This window comes from Anthonomus grandis, chromosome 7, assembly GCF_022605725.1.
Source record: "Anthonomus grandis grandis chromosome 7, icAntGran1.3, whole genome shotgun sequence".
Classification (NCBI taxonomy): Eukaryota; Metazoa; Arthropoda; class Insecta; order Coleoptera; family Curculionidae; genus Anthonomus; species Anthonomus grandis.
In genome coordinates this window covers 16,763,936-16,789,804 of record NC_065552.1, presented here as the reverse complement: position 1 = coordinate 16,789,804, position 25,869 = coordinate 16,763,936, and the positions used below count along the sequence as shown (strand labels likewise).

The 25,869-nt window shown below is 33.2% G+C and overlaps 1 protein-coding gene across 1 annotated transcript; it reads left to right on the top strand.

Moving 5' to 3' along the window:
- The first annotated feature begins 19,032 nt into the window (after positions 1-19,032).
- On the top strand, positions 19,033-22,388 carry LOC126738172 (keratin, type I cytoskeletal 9-like). Its single transcript, XM_050443373.1, has 4 exons — positions 19,033-19,137; positions 20,405-20,612; positions 20,695-21,038; positions 21,386-22,388. Exons 1-4 carry the CDS (start codon positions 19,123-19,125, stop codon positions 22,211-22,213), a joined length of 1,395 nt encoding a protein of 464 aa, XP_050299330.1. The 5' UTR covers positions 19,033-19,122; the 3' UTR covers positions 22,214-22,388.
- Positions 22,389-25,869: the final 3,481 nt, after the last annotated feature.

Genomic DNA, 25,869 nt, shown 5'->3' with positions numbered 1-25,869 from the left:
AAAGTTATGTCGATTACAACCAATTCCTAAGAAAACATCAGAGTATTCAATACGTGTCTTACTGCCAGTTTTTGAAGAATTAGGAGAACCTCAACGCATTATTGCTGACAGAGCTGCTGCTTTTACTTCAACAATTTTCAAAAATTTCCTAAATGACCAAAAAATTGAACTTTACCACATTGCAACCGGCGTACCTAGAGGAAATGGCCAAGTAGAGCGTGTTATGGGAACAGTGTTTAATTTATTAAGAGCCAGTCTTACCGATAAAATTGATAACACTTGGACTACCGCAATAGCAGCAATAGAGGATAATTTAAATGCAACAGTCCATACAGTGACAGGCTACGCTCCTTGCGTTCTTCATTTTGGTCAAAATCCTCGATTAATGTCAACACAGCAACTTTAAAAAGATATTCCATGTGATGATTTTGTCGACGCAGACAAGGCTGTTTCCGAGGCCAGGCTTCGGATGCGAGAAAATGCACATAAACAAGCCCTGCATTTTAATGCGTCTAGATATTCTGCCAATTTGTTTACTGTGGGAGATATTGTGGCTATTGAAGACTCACAGCTGGCTGGCGGAGGAAAGTTAAAACTGATATTTAAGGGTCCTTTTGCAGTCAAAAAGGTACTACCCAATAAAAGATATGATACCGCATGATCAACTGAGACCATGGCCTTCAGAGGATTAAAATTAAAATGTGAGTATTTCAGAAAAAATTTTATTTTAAAATGTTTCAACGAGTAAATTGTTTTTGTGGATCTACCAAAAAAAAGGGGAATCTGGAGGTAGTGGCAACTCCACTATGTTCGAAAGGTGGCAACTACGCCTGTGGTAAAAACAAAATTGAGGTAGTGGCAACTCCACTGTGCTCGAAAGGTGGTAACTCCGCCTGTGAAAAAAAAAGGAATCTGGAGGTAGTGGCAACTTCACTATGCTCGAAAGGTGGCAACTCCGCCTGTGGTAAAAACAAAATTGAGGTAGTCGTAACTCCACTATGCTTGAAAGGTGGCAACTCCTCCTGTGGTAAAAAAACACAAAAAAAAAGTTAGAGCTAGTGGCAACTCCACTACGCTTGAAGGCGGCAACTTCATCTGAGGTTAAATCATCAGTAATTGTTTAAAAGAAAATTGATAGCAAGAGATCTGTTGGTTGTTTTTTTTATTTCAGTTATTGTTTGACGGCGCGAGGACGCACCGATTTCAGGATGGCTGTGTAAGCGGATTTCTTAAAAAACATCTCCAGATTGCCAGAGAGCTGATCCAGCAGAATTGCCGAGCACGGCAAGAAGCGGTAAATGCGACGCGGTACTTTGCAGTCCCCGGCCTGATGCGCTCGCGAAAATCAAATAAGTTGAATTGTCAAGTTGGCAAATTAAAAGTTGGTTTTGTGAATTTATTAACTTTTATTTAAGAGTATCAGCCCCAACATATATTCTGAACGAGCGCACTAAACACGAGATCTTTGTCTATAGGTAAACCAAGTTTTTTTGCGCTGCATACAAACTTTAATTGTAGCGTTTTATTTTTCTATTTTGCTATGTTCACTAACGCTCCATTGATATTTCATTAATTTCAATAATTATATTAATAATTTCAGTCAACTTCTTTTGTCGATATTTCTTTAAATTCACACTGTCAATGACACATTATTACTGTAACGCATCACTCTCCTGGTTTTATTATTCATGCTTTCTGTTGACGGTCCGTCACTCTTCTGGTTGGTCCTTGATTAATGTTTTCTCTGATTGGATTGACATTGACAGCTCAGGCGAGAGGTGGGGTCGTAACTTATTTAGTCGGTACTGCATCCATTTTTCGAGGACTTGTTCCCGTGTTGCAGGTAGAAGCACACGTAAAAGGCCAGTTTTTTTTTATTTCCGAAGTTTGTGAAGCAGGAAGTGGTCAATATGGTTTATAATTTATATCCTTAATCTTGTTCCTTTAGGGAACTGTTTATTTCATAATTCTGGTGCAGGATGCCCAAGATTTTAATGGATAGATAATGAAACTTAGCAAGGGTTTTACTTTTCCGTTTTCCTCTTTGTTCTTCTTCAATTGTTGATGGCTGCAGGATTTTTGATTTCCCCGGAAAATTGCTGTAAGCTGTGGAGCTGGAGCCAGAGTTAGAGCTAGTATTAGACATTCCCAGTCCGGATAGCTAAGCTACAAATGGCACACATTTAGAGCCTTGATTTTGAAGGCTAACCGTTCATTTCTTGGAGGAATATACAGGCCAGTTTATTCCATTTATTTAAATATCACTAACCATAGATTTTTCTCACTTATTTAAATTTTTACTAATATATCTTTAATTTAAATTTATTGCTCCAAATATTTAATCAATATCATAATTTAGTATGTCAATTTCCTATCTATAATTTTAGTTATTTTTTGTTCAGTATTTTTCAGTACCTTTTTTTTAAGTAGTTAAGTAGATATAAGTCGGTTAAGGCTGATATGCCTTAGGTAAAAAGGTTCATGAATTTTTCCCTGCGTAATACAAATATTTACTAAAAACTTTAATAATTGCAATTTAATTTTCAAGTGCTGAACTACCTAGTCGCTTAATCATAATTTAAATGTTACTTTTGACAAAATTATTTTATTTAATCATATCAACATTATTTATATTTTAATTCATAATAAATTATTAACATTTAACAGATTAGAAATTGAGGTGTATACTTATTTAAAAAAAAAACTAAGTGGCGCCCTCTTATTTATTAGTTATAATCAAGCTTATATTTTTTAATAGCCAGTCATAAGTGAACCTTCGAACAATCCCAAGCCTCCAATAATTCTGAGCTACTGTCTGCAAACTCTTGGCAAAATAGTAACACTGTAAAGTTAACGCCACATAATGTAGAATAATTTGTTTTCAATTTACAGTTCTTTTTAATAGAGTTTCTTGACATTTTACTGCCCTTAGAACATTGAAAGACCTTTCAATGTTCTAAGTTTCTTCCAATATATGACAGTCTAATTTTGGCAGAACTTAAGATTAGGTTATATTAAACAGATAATTTTTTACATATTTACAGATCAGCGTTTATTTTATCGGCCACCTCTTGTGATTTGTTACAATCAATTATCATATTTTCCAAATTTAAAATAAAAACATAAAACAAAATTGTTTTTTCCATAAAACATGTATAATTAGTAACAACAATAACTCTAATGTTTTATTTAATTAATGTTAACTAATTAACTGTTCATTTGTCGAGAAAAACATTCTAGAAAAAGATATTCATCTCTTATTATAAAAACATAACTGGCGATAAACTATTTAAAATTTAGATTTATATTACAATTTTAATTTACAAAACTAATTGACCAACAAAAATCTAGCTAAGAAAGTATTTCTACAAAATGTCATTATTTAAAACTTGTTTTAATTATATTGATAAATGGCATGCATAAGTATATCGTAATTTAATATCTCGACATAAATAGCAAAAATGTTACAACGCAAAAGAACTTTCTCTCGTTATATTTAAGTTCGTAATCTTTAAATTAAAGGGAATAGGAAGCATATATAGTAGCAGTTAGATTTGTGAAGTGCGTTTTCTTCACAAGACAATTAATATACCTAGTTTATTTCGGAGAGGTATTGTATACTGTTATGTTAAAATAAAATCATATAAATTAAGTGTACAAGTAAGCTAAATAAAATTAATGTTGTATTGAGATTGTTGGTTTTATTCATATTGATCCTTGTTTGAAATTTAATCATTAAGATATTCTGTAAATTACAGAAATCATTTTATTTTATAATTTAATTTAAAGTACGTGTTATATAAATTAAGTCTTCTGTTACCAAGACTCAATTAAGTACAGAGTGTCCAATTTTAGGTACTGTTACTAAGTTAGCGGGATGCGAATTTTGCAGCAGTCTACTTTCTTATCAACCTAAAGATACCGTTAACAGAATGTTCATAACTTTTTTACTCAGGTATAGGGCATTTTGAAGATTATAGCATTTTCCCATATATGTCCGTTATCCATTAATAGGTAAAATAACATTCTAAAAGATTTTTTTCCATAAAATCCACTGGTGCAGATCATTTTGGTTACATATTTACTGTTTTTGAGTAACCTATATTTTTTAAATAGAACACACTATATCTTTAATAACTAAAAACGTTTCTACTAAACCATTGAAATCTAATTCAAACAGCGGCAACATGACTGTCACCAATGGGACAAGACGCAACAATAGCAATTCCCTCAAAGCCCCGGTCGGCGGTTCCCTGACCTCTCCCTTTGATGGAGTTAGGGACCAGATGTCATCTCTTCTGAATAAACAGAATGTGAACACCAAAGATGTTATTGAATTATTTTCAAATATGCTCAATATTATGCTTGATCAGAGAACTGAATTGCATGAGACTTTGCAGGAAATACGCGACCTGACTAAAGAAAGATCAGAGGGTATTGAAAGTCTGGAACAGAAAGTATCTACCTTGAAACAGGCGGTAAGTGATCTTCAAGTAGCCTTTTCTAGATCTAATTCTCAGAGTGAAGGTGAAAACAAAGCACCCATTGCCTCAGTTACAGGTGATTTTTTTAAGGACTTTGAAGAGCGAAAGAGGCGATCTAAGAACATCACACTGTACAATGTGACTGAGTCGACATCTGAGGATGCTAGAGATGAATTTGATTGATACGAATAAAGTTAGAAGCTTGCTTCAGAACGTGGTGGAGGACAGACCAGAGGGTCAAATTAATAAAGTTTTTCGTGTTGGGAAGAGGGGTACAGGAGTGAGACCTATGTCTGGTTGTCTGGTCGACAATTATTATTGTAAACGCTTGGCAATACCGCATCCCTTCCACATCACGACGTCACCATGCGCGAGGAGAGCGCCGCGCGAGGTGCAGAAGCGGGAACTACTATCACTTACTCTCTCGTCTTAACTTTCTGACGACGCAAGCAATGGCGTCATACTATTTAATTTAATAATTTATACTGTACTTATTACTGTGTTTGGCAAATAAATGTTGTTTTTTAATTAACGTGAAATGCAAATAATCTGAACGCTACACACTACAACCTATCAAGGCTGTTCTTGCTAATGAACAAGTGTCATTGAAGATTTTGAGGAGCAGAGTTGACACTGATGTTAAATTAGGTCCTGATCAGACTTTTCTCCAGAGAAAGCAGTTTAAGGAACTAAAGCTTACTCTTTCGAATCGCCTTAATAATGGAGAACAAAATCTGGGAATCAAGTACATTAAAGGAGTGCCCAAGATCGTGCCGTTAAAAAATGTGAGGTCTCAAGATGGTGATGATTGCTGCTCCTTACATCTCAGTGGAGCAAGTATATGTAGAAATAAATATTTGCAAGAAGTCATTTGTTTTTGGTGGAGTGTATATTCTAACTCATCTTCACTAATGCTTGATGAATTTTATTTCGATTTTCGGAATGCCGACTTTGGGGCTATTAACTTTCATTTGGGGGCCATTGATTGGAGTATGAATTTTGATGGGTTAAATGTTGATGGTGCTGCGGGTTAAATGATATTTTACAGGATTGCCTTGATTTGTATGTTCCTAAAAAGATACTAAGGTCTTCATCTTTTCCTAAATGGTTTAGTCCTTGGAGGTTTGTCAATGACAAAAGAAAGAGCAATGCATTTTCAAATTGGATGTTTTCGGGCCAGGAAATGGCAGAGTCTAGGAAAGCAATTACTGATTTGTTTGCAAAGTTTTTTGCTACAGTATACGATAACTCTACTTATCCCATTCCTGATTCTCTTGAATTTGGTTCCCAGAATATTATTGTTGGACACTTCAATCTCGGCGGTATTTTCTAAGATCCAAAAATTACCTAACAAGTTTATCTGTGGGCCAGGTAATATACCTAATGTCTTTTTAAAGAACTGTATTTATACAATTAGTAGGCCTCTCCAGATGATCTTTAATATGTCTTTACAGGACTCTACCTCCCCAGAAGCTTGAAAGCACAGTTTCATCATGCCGATATTTAAGGCTGGCAATAGGGGGGATATTGCCAATTATCGTGGAGTATGTATTCAAAACTCATTGGGCAAATTGTTTGGTTTGCGGTCAGCTAACATGGCAATGCAAAGAAATCATTAGTGAAAAACAGTCAGGATTCTCTTCTGGAAAATCCACAACCAGCAGTTTGGTTCAATACAAGTGTGATCTGTTGGGGGCTTTCGAAAGGGGGGTTCAGACTGATGCGGTCTATACCGACTTCTCCAAGGCCTTTGACAGGGTGAGCTTTGGTCTCTTGCTGGCCAAGTTGGAAAGTGCTGGTTTTCATGACTCCCTCTTAAAATGGCTAAACAGTTTTCTGATGGGAAGAACTCAGAGTGTGAAGGTGCATGGCTGTACTTCTGCACCTACTAATGTAGTCTCAGGGGTTCCTCAGGGATCTCACTGTGTAGTTCACTGTCCGTTTTTAAGAATAGCCTGAGCAGACTATGGTTGTAATGGTGTCAACTCAGTTCTTAGAAATATATATATATATTTATTTACCTTGTATCAGGTATCAGGTATTACTCACTAGGTTAAGTTATCTATCATGTAATAATCTATTTTGTACATTTATTTTGTAAAATGGGGATTCCCGTAAATTTAATAGTAGGCGAAACTCTTACCAGAGGATAAGAACCTTACCACTGGGCAAAATACTGGACTTTTTAGAAGCAACAAAACTTAACATGTAGTTGTAAATCTATGGGGCACAACAGGACTGCAACAGTGCAGATTGTAGTGCAGAGAATCAACTGGTACGACCTAGCAGGGAAGTATTAGTGTGTGTAACCAGCCACGGAGTTCTACATTACCAAAGATTCAAGGACTACTTGTGTTCATGAAGAATTTCTTCGTCGTCAAAAAAAAGAATAGTAAATTTCTAACAACAGTTTTGTAGAATAAACTTACAATATAACACAAAAACAAAAAAAATATTTTTATTAAGAAAGGAAGAAAATTCTTAAAGGTGTCTGGAAGAAAGGAATCTGAAAGAATTTTATAAATTTTATTTATTATTTTAACAAACATGTATACCTATTAGTTTTGATTTTGCTTTTATTTCTATAATTTATTTATAATATACATATGTGCATTTTTTATCTCTCGTTAATAGTTATTAAATTTATAATATTTACTAAAACACGTCACTAATTGGGTTTGCAATAATTTTTCAGTGATTTTATTAAATTTTTATTGACCTTCAACATGTACTGTAACCTTTTGAAACACTCTAAATAAATCCTAACTTACAAAGTTTATTCTTCATACAACAAAGTTCCTAATTAAATTAAGTTATAAGGTTATAGATTAAGGAATTTGGAACAATTTTCTTTTAATTTTATTTAATGTCTTAACAAGCATGTACTCTTAATTTTTATTGTATAACTTATCTGGTATAATTATAGTAATAGATTTTGAGAATATTTCTTGTCATTTTTGAAATCCGCACCTGTGTATCTAGTAGGCATTGTATGGGTGTTTCAGAAATATAGTTCGCAAATAGAAAAAGTGACAAATCAAGGACTTGAAGAACTTTTAATCTGCCTACTATATTTTATTACGAAAGAACTACACATTTCCCTCTAATTTAAGGCGCACTGTGTAGTAGAGCAACATTCAAAGTTGGTGCCATAATCAAATTTCAAATTACTCGCTATTATGACGTCACAAACCCATTTTCACTTCCGGTTAGTAATACTCCTGGAAATTCAGAGGGCGCAACAGTCAATCGGCGTTTACTGTTCTATACATTCTTATGGAAGTTTTCTATCTAAGAAGTATTAATCTATTTCTATGCACTAGTGAACGTCTGGCTTTCAAAGGGTAAGTACGGTATTTCCCATAAAATTTCGTCAAATATTACACAAAACTTCAGAATTTCTAAAAGATTTTTCTGATGCAGGTTTCGCATACATCAGTGTATAGCCCTCATAGACTCGTAACCTCGTAAAAATATTTTGTATGCTCTCTATTACATAATGAAAGTAAAAGCATTATTTTAATTCTTAAAATATAATCTCTGATAAATATAGAAAAATTTAGGCGCTATACAAATGTAAAACTAAAACTCATAAAAATAAACTGAACAAAAAATATTTGTTTAAATAGAAGGCTCAAACAGATCTTCTTCTTTGGCTAAGCTTTTAGTTAACCTAACATAAAAGGTAGTTTTGCACACCAGAAGAGTTTATGGTGAAACAAAACTGTCACATTCAACCATTTTCTCTCGCAACTTTTTTAATTTTACGACATACTAAATTCTTAAGATAACTATCTTCAGAATTAAGGTCTACTTAAGATAACCCTAAAAATGCAAGACATATGGGGACTAATTTGATCATATAGGGAGCCAGTTAATATAGCCAGTGCCACTAATAAGACGATTAGGAAAAGTATTTGTTAAAAATTCATTTACCATAACAGCATTACAAGCAGAACAGCCGTCTTGGAAATTTGAGAAGATTTGAATCGCAGTTGTCTTTAGGTGTTTAAAGTACCTTCAGTAAATAATGGTCCTATAATATGATCGCCCAAAATACTAGCCTAAACATTCAATTTTTTAGGATACTGAGTACGGAGTTGAAAACTTCTGTGCTCATATTCCCGAGACTTATATCTAATAGCGGAAGGATTGTGTTTTTATAGCAAATTTTTTGATAAATACGCATTTTTGTAATTTATTCAAGGGGTCTTCGGCGATTTCTTTCATATAGTTTATACTGCAGGCAAAGTAAAGTAATGTGTAAAAAAATAAAAACCGAATAAATAAAATGCTAAAATAAATGGTCTTTCTGATTCACATGTTGTACATATTTTTTATCTATACAAAAAATCTTATTCGAAATTGATGATATTGCAAGTTTTTTCCGACCAGTAATTTACTTCTCTATTGTACGGCGTTCCTTTCATTTAATTACGAATAATATTTCGAGCGAAAAAAACAAGCTAATTCCACTTTATTGTCATTTCGGTATGTCATTTATTATGCAGGTAACTGTATTAATTTAGAAAACCTCATGAAATTTTTAAGTAAATGATGAAAGTTGTAATAAATCAATTTTGAAGCATATCAGCAAAAGAAGTTTATGTATACATATGTCTTACCCAAGCGTGTTTATTTTTAAAATGCCTAATTATTATTGATATTTTTAATTTTATATAAAGAAAACAAAATTAGGCATACTTAATTGGCGCCGTTAGATAACGTGATTCAAAAGTTATCGTAAACCTCGAAAGGCTTATTAAGAGAACTATCATAAATTCGTTTTTACACTATTTATAACCAAACATAATTATAAAAATAATAAAATGGATAATTGGCAAGTTTAAATCATTCATGACATATTACCAAAACTACATAAAAAATTATGATATAGAAGGGTTCCAAATGTTAAAATATAAAATAAGGAGGACTGTGATAATATTAGTTTAAAACATTTTAAAATATTATTATAAAATGGAGAAGAAAATGAGCTTATTATTTTACTTTGTTTTTTTCTTTCTCTATTTATATGTCTCTAATTTTTCTCAACCATTAAGCCAATTTGATAGACTATAAAACAAAAGGTAATAAAATATCAGGAATAAAAATCATTAGTGCTAAAGTAGTATCAGTGTCTCAACATTCGAACTGATATACAACATGATCCGAGTTATAAATTAAATAATGAAAAGAGTAAACCATAGCCGCGACTATAGGTAGAAAAGTTTATAAAGAACCGGCTGCTGCGCACAAACCCATTTTTCAACACAAAATCGATAGAAAATCCGGTGGCAGAGAGAAAAGACGACCGCAATATATTTTCTCTCGCTTCTTATTAAAGAAACCGCAACAACAAAGCAGCCGCCGTACTTCGTTTCTTTGTACCTGCCGGGGATTTAAAGCCTATGACGTAGCCTGAAGGCCTACTCAGTGTCGTCTCGTACGGGAAGTGAGTTAATCGTGTTATAAGGCATTTAAAATCCGTTGTGTGTTTTTTTTTAAAGTATAATAGTGAAATAGACTATAGTTTTTTTAGTTAGACTATCCGATTTTTATTGTAAAAGGTAAGTAAAATTGGTTTAAATTATTCAATTGTCTAATAATTTAAAAAAATAAATGAAAATTAATTACTGTTTCGTAAATAATGGGTTACTACTGATTTTTCGCTCAGGTAAAATTTTTTAGCTATTTCTATATAAAGTAATACCAAAAATGATATTAAAAAGTAATACGCAGAAATGATACTTTTAGTTCATTGATTGGATAAGCGGGTACTTATACTTTTCAGTACCAGTTCCCTACCCATATTTTCACCTATAATATTTAGTCAACCTTTTACCATTATCAATATTGATATTTTGATAATTAATACCACACTGACAACTTTATACGATTATTTTAAAATCTTTTATTCTTCTCTTTTTAAGGTCAAAAAGCGGTGACTATCATGATGACATGAACCATCACAACTTCATGAAATGGGCCGAAAATCAGTTAATTTCAAATTTACTACCTAATTCCGTCCTAGTATTAGACAATGCAGCTTATTACAATGTGCCTGTAGTCAAGAATGTTACATCTGGAAGTAAAAAGCAGGAAATAGTTGACTGGCTCAAGGAACGTAATTTTACATCTGATGCAAAACTCACCAAGACAGAGTTATATGAAATAGTGTCTGAAAATAAAAAAAAGTATCCTGTAAAAACCAAGTTGGACGACCTAATGGAAAAGCATGGACACATTGTGTTACGTTTGCCTCCATACCACCCAGAGCTTAATCCGATAGAAAAAATTTGAGCAACTGTTAAGAATTGGGTGGCAAGCAGAAATTCCACTTTTAAATTGGCGGATGTCGAAACTTTGACAATGCAGAAATTTGCGGAAATTTCGAATGATGATTGGATAAATATTTGCAACCATATAGACAACATAGAAAAACAATATTTCAAAAGTCATCACCTTTTTGATGAAGCATTGGATTCTTTAAAATTTACAGTAAATACAGGCTCATCTGATGAAGAGATCGAATGGTCTTCATCGGATGAATCTGATTTAGGTTGTAATACACTATCTGATTCAGATAAGTGAATAAAAATATATAATATGTAAAATAATGAAATAAAACTTTAAGCTTATACCAATTTGTTTCTTTACACAAGTCGTTTAAAATACCTACCTAATCCTTAAAAAAAATGCGAATAAAGAATAATTTTCAGCTACCTATTTGAAGTCCTGTTTTAAAAATAATTATCGAACTGCATCCTCCTGTAAATAAAACTATTTTTTATTAGATTTTTTATGGGCACATCACAATGCTAAAAAATATAATTTTAATTTATCTACATTTTTTTAAACGAATCTCGGAGCAATTAAATTCAAATATATGCATTCTTAGTTGGTATTTCAACTAAATCAAACGCACTTATAATATCGCTAGCTATACCTACTAAAAATCTAGGGCTATTTAAACTCTAGTACAAATAAATATTAATAATTTCAACAAGTGTGCCGCCTCCACTGTCTTCAGACCTCGACATAGTCATCTGACCCGATCGATAGAATAACGAGATGCGCGGATTTTGCCGCCTGTTGATGTCACCGGTTCTTTATAAACTTTTCTAACTATAACTGGAGCTTTCATGAAGTTTATTATTGAGTTTAGGAGTAAGGACCGGCAGTTTTTAGAGAGAATTGGTCGAGATCGGTAACCGGCTGGTCGACTATGGGTCGATAGTTTGACATTATTTTATTGAAAAAATCTCACTTAATTTTCTTGTTTTAACAAGTATTAAAATGTGGTCTGAAAACAAATTAAAGGGATTCTCCAACATATATTACATTTTATTACAAACCTATTTTCTGAAGCCTTTATTCAGTCATATGACAAGGTAACTCATCAATGATTTATTCACCTATCATAGCTTGGCATTCATTTCATTGCAGAAATTCCTTCCCCTTACCAAAGACCCGGCTATGAGGTTAGGTTTTTCCTGTATTATTCACTTATAGAAACTAAAAATCCTATACCAAAGGCTTACACTTGTAAAAAGGATATAAATTAAATGAAATTTAAGAAGAAATAAATTAAAATATAATATAATATATAAATAAAAAAATTATATTATTATTATTATTATTTATTTATGTATTTATTTATTTATTTAAACAGCTACATACAAGTTATCCTAATAATAAGGTTAATATAACTTAATAACAAACTTAAAGCTAAGCAGCTCAGATTTAATGTTGTAACTGATTAAGGAATATGTCACAGTTTGTACTGAACTTTCAGATAATATAAAATATGGATGGCAGTGCTTTAGGTTTAGTTTGTAGATGTTTTCATTTATTTGCTTTCCCGTTTGTTTTGAATCATTGTTGATATAATTATTTACTTAAAAAACTTGCAAAAGTATTGATTAATCTCATCCGAGGTAGCCAGATTGGAAGAAATTACTTTATTTTCATCAGGTTCTATGCCCATATCTCTTAGTGCTTGCCACTTCTTTTTATAGCTCAAAGAAATCAAGAGGCTTGCATAGTTGTTCTTCTCATGTTAAACACACGTCAAAACAAAGTTTCTTAGTTCTCTATATCCATATTTAATAGTTAGTTTGTTGAATTTAAGCAAGGTATTATCTCTTCCTCATCAGCTTAGCTAGCCTTAGTTATGGCATTTATCAGAACTACTACTCAGGAAGGCTGACCTAAAGAAGTGGTTCTTGTTAATTCTTTAGTTGGCTTAATTCAAAGGAACTTAAGCAGGTTAGGTCAGAAAATTTTATTTTTTAATTTTAATTTGATGCTGCATCTCTTTTTTACTGTTTTACTTTGTTTACACTTTTTTTAGCATGAATTCTTAAACTTTCATCACTATCTGTTGTGTGTAATAATAACGTGTACATCTTAAATTGTCGGTCCCGTTTGTGATAGTAGCTGGTCTGGCTGTTATAGATAGGTAATTTTTGTTTTTACATTTTTATTTATTTAAGCCAAAAATATATGAGATTTTTATGTAGGTCTGAGGATGCCGTGTAGGTCGGCGAAATGTGTAACTTTTGTAAATGTGTGAATAGATACGAGACTTTTGACAATAACTTTAATTTTTACTTTTAATTTAAGTCTCTTTGAGAACGTTGGACGACTTTTTCATACATATATATGTACATATCCAGAGTATTTCACTAAGCGTGGATCCCTGCTATATCTCGGAAATTGTTAATATGACATCATTGGATTTTTTTTAATTAATTATAAAAGTGCCCAAGAGAAAATGCTGGAATTTATTTTCGGCTACTAAGAAGCATACTTGAAAGCTCAATAATTAAATTTTAATTTTCTCCGGAAAATATCAGCATTTTAATTATAAATAATTTAGGTACTTCTTTTTAACATAATTAGAAACCTTAGATTATATTTTTCATCATTTTGGTCAAAAACTTATTGGCGGCCTTTATAAAGTAGTGAAAGATAGTAAAATTGTAATTGTTTAAATTGCTTAACTTTTAAAAGACTTATCCGATTTTGTCTAATTTGGACTTGTTTAAAATTAAAAAGGAGATACTTCTAAATATTATATCCAGTAGTACGCGATAGATTTTAGTAAAATTGGTAAAAGGCGTCATTTAAATTAAAAACGGTTACTTTGATTTTCCACTAAAATTTAAATGGCCGGTATAATTTTGATAGCAGAATCGAAAAGTAAATTAAATTTACTAGAATACCACTGTCGACTATCTTTTTTAATTTAATAATAAATTTTTAACAGTTGGCACTTTTAATTAGTTTGATCTAATTCAAATTTATTATTTTAATTCGCTTTTCATCTTATATTTTTGGTTTACACCAGTGCCGAAGTTTGTGAAATGCTTGCCAAATATTTTTAGTGTTCTGAAAATGGTCCTATTGCGGCACGTGAATATGCTATAAAAAACCTGAACAAAGGCATTATAGCAGAAAAGTATTTCGGTACTGGTAAGAAACGATGAAGATAATATTACAATATTTTTGCGTACTTTGAGGCTGTACCGTATTTAAGTACGAGAGAAATTTTGCTTGATCTGGAAATTAGTCATCCTTCAGTGTTCCGAATTTTGAAAGAATTTAAACTTCATTTATACTATGTAGCCTTGCACCAAGCACTGTCAGAAAATAGTTTTGACAAACCACTTAATCATTATTATTGGCTTAAAAAAATGTGCAACGAAAGTTCCTTCAGTTCGACCTCAGTTCTTTTTTAAAATGTTATGCACTAATGAAGCTAGTTTTTCTACTTGTGGTAATGTTAATTTGCATAAGAGTCATTAATGATCCTGGGAGAACCATCAGTGGATACGGAAAGTTGATGACCAAAACACATGGAGTTTTAAATGTTTGGTGCGGAGTGTTTGGAAATAGCATTATCACATGGGCCGTTTATTGTTTAATAATTAATTGGCCGTTTGGATATTTCAAATGATCAATCATGCGTTAAGTTTTTACAAAACATATTGCAAATACTATTAGAAGATGTTTCCATTGGCCTAACGATAAATATATCGTATCCAGATCATGGTTGTCCATCAAAGAGTGTGTAATGAAAGAATAGGGACAAATTAAGGACATTGGGTACAAATCACGGCCCACAACAAGAGAAGATACAATAGAAGTGTAATATATTTAATTATATTTAAAATTATACAATATTTAGGTAATTTCAAATACAATTATAAAATTACATTCCTCAACCAAAAATTAAAACAGCTGTTTCTTTTTGTAGAGAAAAAATTGAGAACTATATTTTACAAAATAGTGAACGCTTTGAACATTTGTAAAGTTTATTTCTGGTTTTTGTTCTTGTGTTTTGTTATGATCTGTTGGCAATAAAAAGATAATTTATGTTTAATTAAATTATATTTTTATTATGACCTCAGAATTTTTAGAAATATTGTTAATTTGGAATAATCCGATGTCTAGATAAACTGGAAAGCAAGGTGCCAAATAAAGAATAGAAACCCAATAATTATTAACGCAGATGACATATCTGTATTAGGCGGTAAAATTTCCTATTTCAGTAATAACTCAAAAGGTAAAAAAAAGCCGGTTGCTGTTTTCAGGTTTTTTTAGTAAATTTAATCTACTTTTCGATTCTGCTATCAGAATTATTCCGTATCATTTAGATTTTTATGATTTATTTATGATAATTAATAAATATTTTTTATGATTATTTATTTTTTATTTATGATTAACATATTTTGATTTTTCTATAAATTGTACTTAAAACTTTCGCGTACTACTAAAACTTCCGCGAGTAATAATATGTAAGAGTTCTTACCTTTCACTTTCAAGCAAGCTCAAATTGAACACAATGGGATGTCTTTTAAAAGTTATAGCAAATATACTTTTCTTTCCTTACTCTACTTTATAAAGATTTCTAAGTATGTTAAAAAAATTGTTAAATTCTTTAAGCTGACAGTTTCCGGAGAAAATAAAATTTGAATTATTGACTTTTTAATTATGCTCCCTAGTGAACAACTTTCAACTTATACTTAGCGAGGCACCCTGTATATACAGGTAGTATATATATAATATTTATGTAATTATATAAATAAATATATATATATATATATATATATAAATAAATTTTAAAATTGAAAAACTATTGAAAACTATTATCAGATAAAGAAAAAAACTAAATCCGGCAAAAACCATTAGAAGGAATTAATAAATAGCACAAATGAATAATATAGAAAACCCCAATTATAATAAGAAAACAAATATATTTCAGTGTAGATTACCTACTTTTTTAACCTTCCCCATCGTATTTACTTGAAAATCTTACAAAAAGTATTTAGTTTCATACCCCCAAATTAAATACGATCGAGGGCTCGTTGGTTCATCACTTGGGTAACATAGACATTACCTCTCCTCCTCAATCTTTTTCGCTAGGGAAACACACCACAGTTTTCCAAGCGGAGGTGTTTGGTATACTTGAAGTAACAAACAAACGAAAAGCATTGAAGGGTAACGGGGATTTGCATCTACTCTGATAGTGAAGCTGTCCTCAAGGTGATTCAGAAACCCAGGGCTAGTTCAGCGTCAGTCCAGGAGTGCACAGACGCATTGAAAAGACTTGCAGCTTACAGGGAGTGAGACTGAGGTGGGTTCTAGGACACCAGGGCATCAAGGATTATAACCGGGCCAGACCATGATGGCTCTAAAGCAAGGCGACTGCTAGCAAAGACCAAACAGGGTATGAAAGACTTTGGGGGAATCCTAACTGGGTAAAACTGTCTAAACAGGCATCTATACCTTCTTGGTATAAGAGAAAGTCCGCTCTGTTCGAATTGTGGTACAGGGTAAGAAACTTCATACCACGTACTAGGTATCTTTGACACGTGGAGTCGCCTGTTACCCGTACAGGCGACTCCACGTGTCAGAATCAACGGGAAGATCTGGACTGGGACAACGTGCAAGCCTTTATAAAAAGACCAAGACCGCGCATTTTGATGAGGAACATTATGTTAGTTGCGTAGTTTTAGATATTAACCGTATATTTAATTTACTTCTCGAAACTATTAAAAGTACCTTCAAACAAGTTTTCTATTGGTAAAATTTCATATATTTAGATCTAAAAATCACTTATGGTCTGTGCATTTCTTTTAAACATAAAAGGCTCATGTCAGAAATTTTTAAAATTAATATTGTACAGTATATAAAAACTTACTGTCATATTATAGAATAAAGTTCCTCTTATTTCAAAGAGACTGCTTTAAAAATATGATACTAACTAGCACAAATAAATGCAAATCAATTTGGCATATCATTAGTACATCCGAACATGGCTTCTTAAGTGGAATCAATTGATTTGGCTTTATTAAATGTATCCCAAAGAATTAATTCTGATCAAGATTCTAAAAAAAATTTAGTTACTTCAAGATATGGCTGCTCTTGAACATGACAACTACGTTTGCTCACGATATCTTCTTAACAGTTATTAGTAGTAGAGTAACGCTTATTACACTTTCAGGCTTAATAAAAAGGAGGTCATGAAGTTCACAGTCCATGAACAATTTACTGTCTGTAATACTGTAAAAGTGTTATTCTAAGACTTAATATGTTAGAATCATGTAAAACTCACGTCTATGATGGTGCTGTATTGTATACCAAACAATAATTACACTTATTAATTTAATTATGAAATGTGTTTTGTATTATATCAATGTGAAGCTCTTTATTGCTGTTTTTAAGTTTTTTTGATATATTCAAACTTACCAAAAATGACTCGTATCAAAATTAGTTTTCTACCATTGTCGACTGAATTTAACATTATCATACTTGAATGAATCTCACAAGAGACGAAATCCTTGATTTTACTATTTATGTCCTTCCCATAAAGTATATCTTAAGCCAATGTAAAAGTGATTACCAACACCCACTGTTCTTAGTTTGTGCAGTAAAACTCACTGAATTTTTCTCTCCAATACCCAAACTGCTGATCAGCCATTTGACCGTTAACTAAAGCCTCAAGAATCATGTGCAAAACTCCCAAATATAATATTACTAGATCTATATTTATTTAGCAATGAATTCCTCTAGAATCTCCCTGTAAATTAAATGAAAAAAAGAATACCTGTGGAAAACTAAAAACACGAAAAAAATCTTAATAATATGCAACTGCAATTACTAAAAAAGTCTGCAGGTAAAAAAGTCTGCAGGACCAAGCCCCAGGTAACATTATAGCCCTGATATTCTTTAATAAATATTAGATATATCAATACTGAGTCAGCAATGTTGTTCTGTTTAGTTCTTTTGTAGATTGGTTGGGCTTATGAAACACATAATTTTAAATTATTTGTAAAATTTGGAACTAAAAAAATGAATTACCTTAATACATGCAAGAGTAATTTTGGGATATTTTTAATGACTTAGTATTTTATTAGATCCACCGGACTTAAAGTTGGAAGAAGATTAGCCAGTATTATTATTCAATGTGTCGTACCAGCGAAATACGATGATAGTCATTATATAGTGCTGTAAACCTAAAGAAATAATCGGAACAAAAACCCAACTGGTTTACAGGCTATATTTTAATTTTTTTAATAACTTACTACACCTGGGTATTAAAAACTTTTTTAATACTTGCTAATGAAAGGTATGTCTGATTATATTCTGTGACCATCCTAAGGGAATAATCAAGTACGCAGCCCATTTTTTGAGAGTGTATTTGAGACTTTGGTTGCGAAATTATATTAAAAAATTGACCATTTTCATGCAGTAAAACACGAAAGAAAATCTGCCTAAAATGCCTAAAAATGCTAAAAAAGATTTTTCGAGTTTCTTTACAAAATATTTTTTTCTTACAAAAACTATTTTTTTACTAGGGTAATAATTGAAAAGTTAAAATAACCTTAACACAGTAACAGTATTTCAGAAATTAGCATAATTATCTACAGGAAAATAGTTAAAGTGCCCTAGAAAAGTTTCTAAATATGTGTGAATTACATAAATTTATGCACGAAATATGAAAGAATAAATAGGTTCAATTTTGCAAACCGGCGTTATAAATGTCATAATAATGATGTTAATTATGTTAAACATTTTTGAAAGCATATTCATTATGTGGATAATATCAATATATAGATTAGGGAAAATTTATTTAAAATGTCTAAATTTTAAACCGAGTAACTCTATACGATTATATAAAGGTAAACAATATAAGATTTTATGCTTAGACACATGGGTCTCTATTAAAAAACTTGGTAATAATTTTAAAATTTACCTAATTAAACATCATCGTATAGTTACTATTAATTAAAGAGCCAACACACGTTCGATACAAAATCATAGTAAATGGCTTTTTTTTCTACGCCTTATTGATGGTCAATTAAGTGAAAGAAATTGACCAACCCAGCATCAGTGCGAATCAATCTAGTATACAATCATCGCGTCTTGCTGTACTCATGCACCCGGTGAAAGTACCATGGGAGAATGTATAGTTTTATGGTAGTACTTCAGAGTACCATCATGGTACTCCATATTACCCTCTCTTCAAGCCAAAGATGTTGCTGGTATATATACACACCTCGGTGAGGGGTAGTGCATTAGTAGCTTAGTAGCGTTTTTTTGAATCGTGTTTTTAAATATTATATACGAAATGAAGCCTTTTTTGGTAAGCAGAGCTAAAGATTTTTTCCAAATTTATAAGTATTACGATATATCTCTGAAGAAATTCTGATTAACCATTACTAATAGAGGCTTAATTATAATAGGTTAATATAAAATGATTTTATTTTTTCCATCTTTTAATAGGGCAGTATCTTAAAACTATTCTTAGTGGTGAGTATACCCTCTTCTAGCTGTGATAACTTCAGCACAACGATTGGGTGTACTCTCAATCAAGTTTCTCATCAACTTCTGGGGTTGTTTCCATTATTGAATAAGAAGTTCTTTAGGTTAGTGGATGCTTTGTATAGGCTACCGTCGAGGCACTCGAATCGACCTCCTAGCACGCAACTGACACTGATGAAATCTATTACGTACTGTTTGATCAGAAATTCTGGCTCCCGTAGTGGCTGCTAACTGATTTTGAAGTGCTCGTGCAGTAGTGGTTCGTTCCCTTCTCACTCACAGACTTAATAACCGGCCTTCTCGAGCTGATGTGGCCCTCTAACGTTGAGGATAGATTAATGCCATAACTTAAATACGGAGTCCATGGTCTGTTTAAAGCGGCCCGACTTACATTTAAAATTTCTGGAACTCTTCTTCTGGAATAACCTTCCTCAATTAATGTTCGGCCCTAGCGATTTCAACTTTATTTAGGTACACTCTACGACGCATTCTTTTACCTAGCATATTAATGTTCATGTTTTCACTGTAAAATTTTAACTAAAAGTGATAAAAACAGGCGCAAATTTAATGTGCGCTGATAAGGAACTTTAAAATGTTAACCTTTTTTTTGAGGATACCAACACAAAAAAAATTGTCTAGAACTGTACGAATAAAGCTGAAGTATATACATTGTGATTGTAAAATATTATTTTCGTTTAATTACAAAATACGTGGAATAGAAGCTTATCGAGTAGTGGTTTCTTTTACGTTTTGAGTAATTCAGTTGTTAGTCACAGCTCGTACGGGGTCATTATTATTAATTCTTAGCATCCCAGCTCTACTTTAAAAGTATTTAGAGTTTAAATTTATATTCGACTTTTCTTAGCTGAACAAGGAATATGACATTTTTACAAAATGAAGCTTTTTTCGTCTGTTCTAATAAATGTTAGTGTAGCATAGTTTTGCACTAAGGCAATTATCCCCTAAATGCCTCTATTATATTTTGTTACATTAGTTCAAGTTATTAATGTATCAATCATAAAATCAGACATAAACTATTAATTTGACTTAATAATCTAAACATTTTTAAAATATCTATAATTTTTCAGATATTTTCTGTAATTCTGGCAATCTCATGTACAACTAATGCAGGAGAGGCTAGTAAAAAAAGCACAGAAAAAGGAAAACGAGGTATATTTTCAAGCAATATAGGAAGTTATGGTGGCAACTCACATGGTAGCATCTCTCTTGAGGGTTTTGGAGGTCACGGAACTAGTTTATCTTTAGCAGGTGGTAGCCAAGGAGGATCTATTGAAGGTAAAGCAAGAAAAAATATCTATCAAAGGACTCAAAAAATGTAGGTAGGTAATCTAATAGCATTTTTTTTTTCTAATTTAAGGGGGTTATTCATCTGGAGGACATTCTTCAAATGGTTACAGCGGTGGTAACTACAACTCTTACGGAGGAGGCGGTGATGACTATGGGGGTAGCTACAAAGGAGGTAGTATAAGTTATGGAGGAGGTAGCAGTAGCTATGGAGGCGGATTTGGAGGTAGTCTTGGAAGTGGTGAAGGAGGCGGATTCGGAGGTGGGACCAGTGGTGGTAGTGGAGGACCTACCATATCTACTATTACTCGAACTGTTCCTGTATCTGTACCACAACCCTACGCGGTCACCGTTACCAGACCAGTACCTGTACCCGTTCCACAGGCTGTACCTATCCCTGTAGCAAGACCAGTACCAGTAAGTTGGTAGTCATTTCAATCATTTACTTTATATTAATTCGATTTAATTAAAAACTTTTCATTGGGGTGAGCTCACTTCACCTTTTTTAGTTATTGATGTTTTCTATTGTTATCTATTAATATTAATTATAATATATTGTTTGTCCAATTCCTTAATTCCTTTTCGTCCAATAAAAATTAATGAAATCTAAGGTTATATGAAAAAAGTACTAGGAAGCCTAGTATTTTGACCAGCCAATATATGACTCATTTAGCTTATAAAAAATTAAAGGTGATTTTCCTAAGATAATGGTAAAACTGGTATTGGGCCCTATATTTATTTTGCTAAAATATTTGTTCTTTAAGGTATCAGTTCCTGTACCTCATCGTGTAGAAGTACCACGTCCTTATCCAGTGACCGTAAACCGTCCTGTACCAGTTCCAGTTCCAACTATAGTAGGTGTACCAGTACCTCAACCTGTTGCGGTTTCAGTTCCTCAACCATATCCGATCACTGTTCCTCAACCCGTCCCAGTTAAAATACCCCAAAGAGTTGTAGTACCAGTTCCTCAACCTGTTTACGTGGGTGGAGGCAATAACGGACCTACTGCCATAAATGATATTGGAGCTGGCTTTGGAGGAGGTTACGGAGGTAGTTATGGAGGCAGCAGTTTTAGTGGAGGCTATGGTGGTAGTAACCTAGGTGGAAGTCATGGAGGCGTAAGCGGATCAATATCTATCGGTGACGATCATAGTTCTGACTTTGGGCATTCTGGATCATCTTACTCGATAGGAGGTAGTAACGGATATTCTGGAGGCTCTTTGTCCCTGGAACATCAATATGGAGGCAGTTCGCTTTCGCCAGGAAACCGCGGGTATTCTAGTGGAGGAGTTGTTGGTGGAAGCTATTCAAGTGACCTTTCCAGCGGTGCTGGCTATTCAAGTAAAGCTAATGCCGATGGCTTGTCAAGTGGAGGACATAGTTACTCAGCTGGTCTCTACAGCGGAGGACATGGAGGTGGCTTCTCAAGCGGTGAATACGGAAGTGGTCTATCAAAAGGCGGATACGGATCTGACCTTTTAAGCGGCCTTTCCAGTGGGCTAACCAGTTATTCATCAGGTTTTTCAGGCGGAAAAGGAGCCTCAAGCTATTCCTCTATTAGTCTTGGGAGCCCCGAATATTCTAAACATTAAGTGTAACTTCAAAATTGTACTTTTTTTGTATATATAACTGCATTTTCGCTCATTGCTTGTAGAGAAGTGAATGTAACTGTATTGTGATATCAGTATTGTTTTGTTACTGTAAATAAAAATATTTTAGTAGTGAAATAAATTTATTATTGTAAATAGAAATTTATTTTTTTAACTCGATCTAATTTTCAACTAGTTTAAAATATAAGATAGGTATCCAAACACCAAACACATTTTTAATTTTGTAGTGAAGTATTTATTTCTTACTTCGATAAATGATAAAGATAAAGCAAAAGTACGTAGCATTTTTTTTAACATTGAATAGATTTAACAATTTTTTTCTTATTTTAATATATTATATTAATATTGTAATCAATTTAATTAATTTTCTCTGGGTGATTCACGTTACATACATGCGAGTTATGTAAGTTCACAATACCATTTTTGGTATACCCTGCTTCAACGGTAAAAAGAATGCCAATGAAGTTTGGATTAGTTCGTTGCTGATCTAATAGCCAGTTCGCGAAATCAAAATGGTCACGTAGCCCAAGTTGAAGCTACTTATGAAGTTTTTAATTAATTGTTGCGAATTAGCAGCTTCTTTATTTATTACATTCGTTTTTCAGGTTGTTTTTTCGTTTCAAGAGAAACATAGGTTTATATTTTTTAAACAATTTCGTTAAGGTGTCTTTCTAAAAACCACACTGATTTTAAAAAACATTTACTTTTTCGGATTAAAAACTTAAAATGGAACTTCGCTGTTGTTGGAATAACTGTCGCATCGCTGAAAAAACCTATCATGGTTCTTTTTAATTAAAGTAAAACAGTGACTTAATTATTTTCTTCTCCATAACGGTGCATTTTATCGATAATGAACAAGTATGCCTTTTCTTTAGCTTAAGGTTCAAGCTATCCATATTTATTATTTTAAAGTCTTTATCATCCAAGGTGTTAAAAATTTAGGCATTATAATGTACAACCCAGTCTTTTCCTTTTTTTTATTTTCTACCTGAATCGAGAGATTTCCCACATTTTCCGGGACACCCTGCATATATATTTTGTATTACGTACTATCACGTATTACGTGTGTGTTACGTTACGTAACTTTATTTTCAGCATTTTTTTAAGTTTTTACGGTAAGACATTCGAATACATGTCGCAATATTAAAAAAACACCCTGTAGGTTAAATAAGCTTGAGAACGTACCGTTAGGACGTTATCAAAAATTCTTTCAACCTCTCTAAAAGTTCATGTTTAAAATTTAGTAAGATCACTCATAAAAAGATTCAATTAAATGTCCTTAATCAAGCACACGGGGGCATAAGCCCCCCGTGTGCTTAACATTTTCGAGGGGTTGGGTTGGGTTGGAATAAATTGTCTTGAGTTGAGACGTCGAGCACATGGGGGGCGTAAGCGTCCATGTGCTCGACATTTACGAGCACTCTATATACTTTTTCATGTTAGAAAGTATGAAGGGTCTGAACTTCATACTTACATTTTAGAAAAGGTCAGCCAGGCTGGAGACAAGGCTTAAGCTGCAAAGTGACAAAACGCAGTTGACGACAGAACTTGAACACCACACCTAACCTCACCTCAGTTATAACAAACCTTAGGTTTAAATACCTTAGAGATGAGATACGGTGAAGCCCATCTACAACAAATGTATCAGGCTAAATTGAAATCTAGAAGACAACAACCCGAGGAAGGACTTCAGCAGTTTGAGGCCGATGTTGCTCGATTAGTAAATCTGGCTTACCCTTCAGCCCCAATAGAATTCCGAGAACAAATTTCTATAAATTATTTTATTGACGGAGTTCGAGATTCAGATACTAACCACGCTCTAAGAATGGCTCATCATAAAAAGTATTTCAGAAGCTTTGACCCATGGACTAGAGTATGAGGCCGCCTTTCAAGCAACTAGAAGGCAGATACGAATAAGACAAATCAGAACTTCGGAAAGTGATCTCGAAGACCGCCTAAAGAAGGTTGAGTCATTATTAGCGAGGAAACCTAAAAGACCATTGCAATGCTGGTATTGCGATGAGGAGGGACACCTTAAACGTCAATGCCCGAAGCCTTTAAGAGACCCAAGGAATCAGGAAAACTTTAAATTCAAGCTGGCTGGGTAGTAGTATACCAAGCCCCACGTATAAGACTAAACCGGCTGCCACATCCTGGAGAGAGCTTGGTAGTATCGGGAAACATATGCGTCTGTGAATGTGAGATGGTAGTGGATACAGGATCAAGTCATACTATCGTGAAGTCCGAACATCGTAGCTTACTGTAAGCTTTCAGCACCACCCAATTTCATTCTGGATTATGCGGATGGAAAAAGGATCCTAATTCTTAGATTGCATAAACCTACAGTCACCATTGGCTTAACAACTTTCCAACAGCCAGTACTAGTGGCAGAAATCATGGATGATGTCATATTAGGATTACATGTTATGAATGCTCAGCAGTTTAAAATGGATGTATATAACCGGATATTGACGACGAGAAATGAAGAATTTTTATGCACCACCTATATGAAGATAAAGTAAATACCAGAGTCGTTAAGTTATTCAAGGATATTACCATACCAGCAAATTCAGAGGTGGTGGTTAATGCTACAACTGGAGGAAAAGAGGGAGAAACTGTTTTGATTAAGCCCATAGAAAACTGCAAACTATATGATCAACAAAATTTTCCAGTCAAGACGTTATCTACGCAGAAGAAATCTACTATTTTGGTTCGAATGGTAAATTTAAAAGGATATGATATGGAAAGAACATTGGCGTATGCTCTGAAGTAGTGGCAGTCATGGAAAATGCTGATAGAAGTCGTTATTCAGCCTTTTCAGCCTAACAGACCTTTTCCTGTATGTTTACAAAACCTATTTGAAGAATCTTCTGCCAATTTAACCATGGACCAGTGTAGTAAATTGCGACGTCTTCTTGAAGAAAATTAAGATGTGTTTTTCTTACACGATAATGACCTGGGAAGAACTGATTTGGTGCAGCATCGAATTAACACTGGAGACAATGCTCTGCTTAAACAAGCATCTCGAAAGATTCCGATAGCTAAACAAGGAGAAGTTCCCCCAATGCTTCAAGAAATGAGGACACAAGGAGTGATAGAACCTTCTCAGAGTTCTTGGACATCTCCAGTTGTGCTATTGAAGAAAAAGGATGGATCCACCAGATTTTGTGCAGACTATCAGCGACTGAATGACATTACCAAAAAAGACAGCTATCCTAGGGGATAGCTGATAGGTCAAGAATTGACGACACCCTGGACACGCTATCAGGTTCACAATGGTTCTCAACACTCGATATAAAAAGTGGCCAGAAGATAAGGAAAAGACCGCATTCTCGACTGGAACAGGACTTTGGCAGTTTTCAGTCATGCCCTTTGGACTCTGCAATGCTCCAGCTACCTTTGAGAGACTTATGGAAACAGTATTACGGGGAATAACTTGGGAATCATGTTAATTTATCCAGATTACGTCATCATACTGGGAAAAACATTTGAAGATCATTTGAAGAATATTCAAAAGGTAATTGTTAAGCTCTAAAGGCCAACCTGAAGCTAAGTTCTAAAAAATGTTGCTTATTTCAAAAAGAAGTAGCGGTACCTTGGTACATTTCTATAAATATTTGTATGGTCAACGATTTATC

Coding starts and splice junctions, on each gene's coding strand:
- LOC126738172 (XM_050443373.1), top strand. Junction 20,613..20,694: donor CCAAGGAGGATCTATTGAAG/GTAAAGCAAGAA, acceptor TTCTAATTTAAG/GGGGTTATTCATCTGGAGGA. Junction 21,039..21,385: donor CTGTAGCAAGACCAGTACCA/GTAAGTTGGTAG, acceptor TTGTTCTTTAAG/GTATCAGTTCCTGTACCTCA.